The sequence below is a fragment of the Perognathus longimembris genome, chromosome 10 (genome assembly GCF_023159225.1).
Source record: "Perognathus longimembris pacificus isolate PPM17 chromosome 10, ASM2315922v1, whole genome shotgun sequence".
In the NCBI taxonomy this organism is placed as follows: Eukaryota; Metazoa; Chordata; class Mammalia; order Rodentia; family Heteromyidae; genus Perognathus; species Perognathus longimembris.
Genome location: NC_063170.1, coordinates 1,150,628 through 1,159,734, shown reverse-complemented (window position 1 = coordinate 1,159,734; position 9,107 = coordinate 1,150,628). Strand labels below are relative to the sequence as shown.

General features: G+C 68.9%; 1 protein-coding gene across 1 annotated transcript; it reads right to left on the bottom strand.

Annotated features, from left to right (window-relative positions):
• Positions 1–976: 976 nt before the first annotated feature.
• On the bottom strand, positions 977–6,099 carry Snai3 (snail family transcriptional repressor 3). Its single transcript, XM_048354948.1, is given in 4 exon segments — positions 977–1,122; positions 1,125–1,157; positions 1,973–2,578; positions 6,024–6,099. Coding segments are annotated over 4 exon segments (861 nt in total).
• Between the last annotated feature and the right edge of the window lie 3,008 nt (positions 6,100–9,107).

Below are 9,107 nucleotides of genomic sequence, written 5' to 3'. Positions count from 1 at the left end.
TTTGAGTAGTTTTTGGAGATAGGGTCTCATGGGCTTTCCTGTGCAGGCCGGCTTTGAACTGTTGTCCTCTGATCTCAGCCTCCTGAGTGGCTAGGATGGAAGGCGGGAGCCCCCGGTGCCCGGCAGGCCTCCTTGTTCTGCCCAGATGTGGCCTCCCGTGAGGAGCTGCAGCTGGTCAGCCCCGCCGGGAGAAGGCCGCCTCCAGGCCTCTCCTCCGCTCCGGTGCCAGGCGGCCCTGTGCAGCCCTGGCCCACCGGGGGGGGGGGGGGGGGAGGGGCCCCTCCCCCGGTCGCTCACAGGGCCACCACAGAACACGCGGTACCCGCCCTCCCCCCGTCTCCCGCCTGCTCTGTGTCCAGAAGGACTCAAATCCTGGGCTCACCCCGCTATGAACCCAGGACACAGGGCTCAAGAACACAGCAGACCCAAGTGAGGGGCTGTTTATTACCCCACGGCCGTTTGTCACCCAGAGCCCAGCGCCTGGGTCTCCGTGGGGTGAGCTCTGGAGGCGTTATCTCAGAACGACCACCTACTCTTCTCCCGGCCCTGCTCCATCCTAGGGGGAGTCTGAGGAAGTGACAAGGGGTAGGGGTGTGTGTGTGTGTGTGCACGCGCCGCGCACGTGTGCCAGGTGTGGCAGAAGACGGCTTGTTCCAGACCCCAAGCCAAAGGCAGGCAGGGCTGGCGGGGCGGCCGCGGCGTGAGCTTGCTCGCCTCCAGGCCCCCGCGCGCGCGGGGAGAGGCCCGGCGGTGGCTCCTGGGCACGGCCGGGCACCCGCCCGCGCCGACGGGCGTCCCAGGACCGGGCGGGCCGCGTGGAGGGGGGAGCGCGGCTCTCACGAGAGCGCAGGCTCCGGTGAGGAGGCTCCTGAGTGGAGCTTCCGCAGGAGTGGGCCCGGGTCGCCCGGGGGCCCCGGGGAAGGGCCGGGGACACGGCCCCCCTCGGCTCTGCAGGGAGGCCCCGCGCCCCCGCCTCTCAGGGGCCGGGGCAGCAGCTGGCTTCCTCGTGCCGGGCCAGGAGGGACATGCGAGAGAAGGTCTTGGAGCAGCCCTTGCACTGGTACTTCTTGGTGCCCGAGTGGGTCTGCAGGTGAGCTCGCAGGTTGGAGCGGTCGGCAAACGCCTGCTGCAGTGGGGGCAGGCGTAGGGCTTCTCGCCTGCGGGGGAAGAAGCAGCCAGGCGAGTGGCTACAGCCCGGACGGGGCCACGGACGGAGCCGAAGGCCAAGGGTCTGAAGCTACGGCTGAGGACCCCCCCACCCCCCACCCCACCCTCCAAAGGCCATCCCCCCGCATGGAAGGGTCGTGGAGGTCACGCCTAGTCCTCCAGGCATGTGGCTTCCTGAGCTTCTCCCCGGGGCCCAGGGCTCCCGCGTCCCCCCTAACTGGAGGCCTGGCAGGTTCACTGTTTCCCCTCCCCCAGGCCCCCCGCCGTGACCGGGCCCGCCCCTCTTCCCCTCCTCCGCGCGGGTCCCGGGGCTGGGGAAGGTGGGCTGGCAGGCCTCAACAAGGCCCTGCGTGAGCTTTGCCCAGACCGGGGAGTGACGCCCCCACCCCGATCCTATGCTGCGGCCTCGACTGGAAATGGGGTCTTTGTGTAATTTGCAGAGCCACTAGGGTGAACCCCAATCCCATCGGCTGTTGGTATCCTCACAGCAGAGGGAGGCTTGGATGCAGGCACGCGGGGGGGGGGGGGGACAGGGCCCCGTGGACACAGGCGGAGAGAGGAGCGATGGGCCCACAAGCCAAGGGCGGAGGCGGGGAGGCGCAGGGAGGGCTCGGGCCGGCGCAGCAGCCCGACTGCAGGCCCTGGGCTCGGACCCGGAAGGAGAGGCCCGGTGTGCAAATCCCCACCTCTGCGGCTCTTGTTGGCAGCCGCAGGAGGTCGGTGCCCCGGGGCGAGGCCGTCTGGGAGCACCCCCGCCCCCCCCCCGCCCCCCGCCCCCCGCCCCGGCCCTTCCCGCGGCCCCTACCTGTGTGGGTGCGCGCGTGGCCCTGCAGCAGCCAGGGCCGGGAGAAGGCCTTGCCGCAGACGCCGCAGATGCAGGGCAGCGTGTGGGTGCGGATGTGCATCTTGAGGGCGCCCAGGCTGGCGTACACCTTGGCGCAGTGCCTGCAGGTGAAGGTGCGCCCGGCCGGCGGGGGGCGGTGCAGCCGCGGGGGCTGGGCGAGGCCGGACGGCGGGCGGTGGGGCCCGTGGCAGTGGACGCACCCGCAGCCCCCGGGGACGCGAGGCGTCCCCTCCCCGCCCCGGTGTTTGTCGGGGGCCGCGTCCCCGCCGGGACCCAGGGCCGGGGGCCACCGCGGGGGCGGCGGGGGCGGCGGGGGCAGGTTGAGGTGGTTCAGGCTGGGTCTGAGGGGCAGGCTCGGGGTGCCGCCCGCCCGGGGGCCCGTCCGGCTGGCGTCCGCGGGTTCCGGCCCCGACGCCCCCGGGGCCTCCTGGCGGCGCGGGAGGGGCGGGGAGAGGCGGGCGACGGCGGCGGTGGCGGGAGGGCGGCCGGGCGCGGAGGGCGCCTCCCCGTGGGGGGCGGGGACGGGCGCCGCCGGCCTCCCGCACGCGGAGCGGGCACCGCTGGCTTCTGGAAGAGCAGAGGAGAGAGGGCGAGACGGTGAGGACCCCGGCCCCACGGGCGGCCGGCGGGCTTCCGCGCGCACCCTCCTCACCGTGGCCGCCCGCGGGGGGGGGGGGACGGTAAAGACCCCACCTGCGCCCCCCCCCCCCACGAGCGGCAGGCGCGGCCGCCACGCGGGGCGACGGCACGGCAGCGCTGGAGGCCGCACCCCGGCTCCTCACCGACCACAGCCAACAGCTCCCGGGACCCCGAGAGCCCGGCCGGCCCATGGCAGGGCTCCCGGAGCCGGGCACGGTGGGGCGCCCGCACCCCCGGGGCTCTGCTCCTCGGGCAGGCGGAGCCTGAGTTCAAAGCCAATCTGGGCCGCAGAGCAACGCCTTGACTCGGGATGAAGACGGTCTTCACCCGCAGAGCTGCCGTGGGCCGTGGGCAGCGGCGGCCGGCCCTCACGCTCACACGCTCACGCACGCTCACGCACGCTCACGGGCAGCAGCCCACGCAGGAGGTCCGGAGCCCAGGCGCCTGGAGCCACACCAGCCCCCTCGCGCCCCCTCAGTCATTAGCCTGCCAGTCACCCCGCGTCTCCTCCTCGCGTGCGTCATGCCGGGCCGGGCCTCCGGCGGGGCGCACGCCCTGGGCCCCGGGGCAGGCGCACTGCTGGGCTGGAGGGCCGGCAGCACCCCACCTCGTCCTGGCCCGGCTCGGTCGTGGGCGGCGGCTCTGGCATTTGGGGCCAGCGCACTACGCCGTGGGTTCGAAGCCGAGCGTGCCCGCCGCCCCCACCCCCACAGACACGAAGCACACGCTGGATCCCCTGAACCCCCGTCACGACGCGTGCTCCTCCAGACGCATCCAACTAAATCCCTGGCCCTGTTTCTACTGCCGGGCCGAGGCTTCGGGTAGAGAAGGACAACACAGAACGGAGAAACGACCACATGTTTGATCAGGAAATGATAGTACCTCAAACGTATGAGGAATATTTGCGAGTCAACAGTCAAAACACGAATGTGATTTCAAGCTTGGGGAGAAAAAAAAAGTAAAAAGTTCGGATGAAATAGAAATAGCTATTTCTCCAAAGAAAAAAGATACAAACATTGTCAGCAAGCATACGAAAACCTAGCTACTATCATTAGCCAGAGGGACAATGCCACTCATTCCACCCACTAGGATGGCTGCAGTTAAAGAGGAAGCAAAGGACAGGAGCAGGAGCTGGTGAGGATGTGGGAAACGGGACCGGCGAAGCGAAGGCCCTCCCTCCGGCATCGCTCGCCCCCGCCTCTGCGACCCCGCTTTCCTCAGCTATAAAGTCGGATTTCTCAGGTAGCGGTGCTGCTCAGGCGGCAGCCCCGCGTTCAAAGCCCCGGGACTGCGAAGGAATACACACAACCGGGTTTCCGTCCTCCAGAGCAGGTGGGGGGTGGGGGGCAGTTTGCAGGAAGAGATGGGGTGTGAGGGCCCGGCAGAGCAGCACGCCCCCCCAGCCGTGAGCACGCTTCATCGGGTCCTCTCCACAAGAGAGCCACTTCCCCTGCGGCTCCACTCCAAGACCTGGCTGCCCCTCACCCCTGGGCGGCACCAGAGCCGAATTCTGCCTGGGGCGTAGAAGGGGCTAGATGCCCAGGTGCTACAAGCCATGGCTAGTGCTGTCAATGTCTTGCCTACATGTCTCCAGCTTTCTGGTACATTCCGCAGCCTGAGTTTCTGGGAGAAGAGGCTTGTAAGAGCCTTCTGACTCAGGGGTTCCTGCACCCTAACAAGGCACTTGTGTATGCGTATGTATGCATGTGCCAGTACTGGGGCTTGAACTCAGAGCCTGGACACTATCCCTTCGCTTTTATGTTCAAGGTTGGCACTCTACCACCCGAACCACAGCTGCGCCTGGCTTTCTGGTGAAGTGGAGATAAGAGTCTCACGTATTTGTCTGCTCAGGATGGTTTCACACCTTGATCCTTAGAGCTCAGCTTCCTGGGTAGGATCACAGGTGTGAACCACTAGTGGAAGGACCTCCACCAGGCCCAACGGCACGCGGGAAGCCGGGAGGGAGGGAGAGAGGGGAGTGCCAAAGGCAGAGAGCCTGTTCCAGGGGTTTCTAGAGGTGAACATTCAAGTGTGAGGATGGACACAAAATCGGGGAGGTCCCTAAACAATGGTTTTAAACTTAAATCTATGGCCTGGAGCTGAGGGTGTCCTACACACCTTGCCAAGCACTGTGACTAGCACTTCCAGCTCCAGCACTACAAACGGAAGATAAAATTAGCTAACGGGAGGGCGGGAATGGGAGAAAACGAGGGGACAGATGATGCTGTATGAAAGGAAATGTACTTATTACCTGATGTATGCGAACGTAACCCCGTTGTCTATCACCCCTAAAATAACAATGAAATAAATAAATAAAACCAGCCTGGCTTGGCTACCTATGTCTGTAATTAGCACAAAGACAGGAGAAACATGAGTTCCAGACCAGCCTGGCCCATGTAGCAAGACTTCGTCTCAAAAAAAAACAAAACAAGGGCCTGGGAATGTGGCCTAGCGGTAGAGCGCTTGCCTAGCATGCGTGAAGCCCTGGTTCGAGTCCTCAGCACCACATACACAGAAAAAGCCAGAAGCGGTGCTGTGGCTCAAGTGGCAGAGTGCTAGCCTTGAGCGGGAAGAAGCCAGGGACGGCGCTCAGGCCCTGAGTCCAAGGCCCAGGACTGGCCACACAACAAACGTACACACACGGTGTGGTAAAGTGGCTCAAGTGGTAGTAGAGTACCTGTCTAGGCAAGCACACGGCCCTGAGTTCAAACTCCAGCACCACCCCCACAAAAAGGTAAAACCCGAATGGCAACCCATTACGTTTAATTTTCCAGCCTATGGATCTGTTAGCAGTGGCAGCTGAAGCAAAGCTTCCTGGCCGCTAGCTTCTGTTCAACTTTACGATACAAAATTGCTGGCGGCATCGGCCTCCGACGCGCTCAGCCCCGGGCCGCGGCCAGCTCCCCGCCAGCTCCCCCTGGAGTCGGCCGGGGCCGGGGCTCACCGCACGCCCCACGCCCCCACGCCCCACGCGGCCGACCCCGGGCTCTCTTCCCCGGCCCCCCGAGCTCGGCGGGGAGCGCGGGAGCGGGGTGCGCCCTAGCCCCGGGGCCCCGGTCGGGGCGGCGGCCCCGAGGCGCAGGCGGGCCGGCGGGGGGGAGGGCGCGCGGAGCCGCGGAGCCCCTGGCCGGGGCGTCCCCCGGGGGCGCGGGCGCCGCACCCCGCGGTCCGGCGGCTCGGTCCTCCTCGCGCCTCCGGGGGCGCGTCGGCGTGGGTGGGGCGGGGAGGGAGGGCTGAAAACTTCTCCCGGAGGGGAGGGCGCCGGCGGCCGCGGGCCGGGGGCGGGAAGGAGCCCGGCCCAGGTGCGCGGGCGCCCTCGCGCCGGGACAGGTGCGCCCCGCTCCGAGCCGAGCCGGGGCGCCCGCAGCCCTACCTCTCCGCGTCTCCAGCCGCCCGTAGTCGGGGGCTCGGTGGCCGAGGTGCGTCTTCACCAGGAAGGAGCGCGGCATGGTCCCCTCGGGGCCGGGGCGGGGCCGGGGGCGCGGGGCGCGGGGCGCGGGGCGGCCGGCGCGGGCTCCGGCGTCCTCGCAGCGCCCGCGGCGCGGCCAGCAGGTGCGGGAAAGGGCCAGGGTCATTAGCATAGCGCGCCGCCTCGGCCAATCGGCGCGCGGCTCGGCGGGGCGGGGCCGCGGCGCCACGCCCGGGACAGGTGCGCGGGCGGGGCGGGGCGGGGCGGGGGGCGGGGCCGGGCCCGGGGCGGGGCGCGGAGGGCTCGCGGGGTGGGGGGGCCCTGGGTCACGCCCCCGCCGCGCGCTCCGCCGAGGGAAGGGCAGAGGTCAGGGTTGAGCGGGGGGGGGGGGGGGGGGGGGCTGCGCCCGGGGGGCGCCCGCCGGGGCCTCACCTCTCCACCTGACCCCCGCGGCCCCGCGCTGACGGCCGGGGCGGGCCGGGCCCGGGATGCCCCCCTCCCCACGGGGTGCCCCCCCGTGCCTCCGAGGGCACTTGTGTTTGGGGCAAAGCGCAGCGCCGGAACCCGTGGGGTCCCCCGAATGGTCCTTTCTATTTATAGGAGGGGCAGTGGGAGCGTGGCCCGCGGGCCGGGCGCCCGGCGACACCGGCCCCCCCTCCCCAGCGCCGGGACACCGCGCCCCTCAGGGCCGGCCCGCGGCGGGGGGCCCCCCCCCCCGGGAGCGGGCTCAGCAGCCCCAGGGCCCCGCCACGCCGCCTCCGAGGCCCCCCCCCCCCCCCCCGGGAGCGGGCTCAGCAGCCCCAGGGCCCCGCCACGCCGCCACCCAGGCCCCCCCGGGCCTCGGAATTCCTCCCGTGGCTGTGGCACAGGCTCCACCCCGAGCCCTCACGCACGGCTGTGTCGAGTCTGGGCATGCGGAGCTCACAGAAAACCCAGGCCCCTGCCCTGTCCCCACCCAGGCGGGCCGCAGGCGGGGACAGGGGCCCTCTCCAGCCGCCCGGGGTCCTCCTGGGAGCGAGCGTTCTTTTTACAGAAGGGGTTTCATGACCCCGATCTTGGAACCCCCACCCCCTGCTAGACGACCTGAGAGGTGGGCCAGGCGAGCTCACCACAGCAGCTCATCGGTGCTCATTGAGCTGCGTGGAAGAGAATCAGCCTTCTGCCCCCCGAACACCCGGGGCCACCCGGAGCCCCTGCCTCGCCCCGGGAGCACGGAGCCCTGCAGTAGAAGCGCGTGGGTGACGGACGGCACAGGCACCTGAGCTGGGGCTCAGGAGTCGGGGGCTCCGAGTAGAGGCTGGCACCGTGGGGCCGCGGAGCCCAGGCCGTGTGCAGACAGAACGGTGGGACCGGACACGCCTGGACGCGGGGCGGCCGGTTTTCACGGACGCTGGAGCCAGTGAGCAGATCCCGCCCTCCCTGCACTCACCCCGGGGCTCACGGGGCCCGCTTGAGGCCACCGTGGCCCCCCGGTGAAGCGAGCCTTTCGCCACGCTGGAGGACACAGGAAGCAGAGGATGGGGAGCCGTGGCCGGGGGACTGAGGAGGGGTGCTTGGGGGGGGCACAGCTTGCGGAACCGAGCTGGGGGCTGGTCCGGGAGGTGGCAGGTGTCTACACGGGTCTGTGCGTGCGTGTGTCTACGTGTGCTTGCGTGACGGTGCCGGAGGGATGGGGTGCAGCACGCAGAAGCCTGGCAGAGAGAGTCCTTGCTCCTCTGGGCCTCAGGTCCCAGGCGCGGCAGCCTGAGATGCTCCCCTGTGTGTCACCGGGAAATGCCCACCACCCGCACGTGGGGTCCGCCGCTCCACGTCCCGTGCTTCTCTCATCCGGCCACGAGGGGGACAAAAGCCTATCCATCTCGGCCCGTCTATCGCCCCCGCCCCCCCCCCCGGGGGTGGCAGATTGGTGGCAGACAAGTTAGATCCCACAGCTCACTTGCAGAAGCCAGGACCTCTGACCTGGCTGGTGGTATAGCTCAGTGGTAGAGTGCTTGCCTGGCATACGCAAGGCCCCGAGTTCAATCCCCAAGACCACGAAAATTATACGCATATACATACCTCAAAACACTCTCCCGGGAGATCTGTAGCCTGACTATGCTAGGCCTTCTCCGCCAGCCTGCCTCCTTAGCAGGCACCTCCCCACCCCCAACCTCGGCCCACTCGGGCCTCCGCAAAGCTCTGTGGGCGGGGCCCAGAGGCACTCGGGACAGGCCGCGGGGCGCCAGCGCCCCACTCATCTCCAATCAGTGACAAGTGCCCCCAAGGAGCACCCCGCGGGAGCCCCGGAGGGAACATCTCAGCTTGTCCACGTCTCCGGGGAGCTGGCAGACTGGGTCTGGGGCGAATTTCTTCCCCTCGAAAGCCACACAGTCCTACCCCAAGCGCAGACCCGGTTCGAAGACAGGGCCCGGTAGATGTTACCAAGCAGAGAGGAGGTCCATAGGGCTAGCTCCAAGCCCAGGACCGAGGACCTCATAGGAAGGCGACTCGGACACAGACACAGGGGAGGGAGGGAGGGAGGGAGGGAGCACCGTGTGAAGGATGGCGTAGCGCGCCTGGGTGAGCCCACCAGGCCTGAACTCCACCACTGGGCAAGTTATGGGCCACCTCCCCACCCCGGCCCTCCATCCCTCGGCTGGCTGCCATGCCGCAAGGATGCCCTTGCCCCTTTCCTGCCGGCCTTGGGAGGCCGGGTGCGGCTGAGCGTGGAGCGCGCCCCTCGGCTCTCGTCGGCGGGCAGGTGCTGCCGTGTGGGAGCAGACGTTTCTGCCCGCCTCCGGGGCTGCCACCTCCAAGGGTGCCTGAGGGCCCGCAGGAGGGCGGCTGGGGCCAAGTGTGCTCAGTAGACGCGTGGACCCCCAGGCCTGGAGTCTGTATACCCATGGTGGCGGAGGGGCGGCGGAGGGGCGGCAGGAGGGGAGGAGGGGGAGGAGGAATAGGGAAGGGCTCTTGGGAGCTTTGGGGTGGATACAGGGAGCGAGGCCAGGGGCTGGAGAATCCGAGAGTCTGCCTCCGGCTGGCTGCCTGAGTCCCCCCTAATAGAGAAGG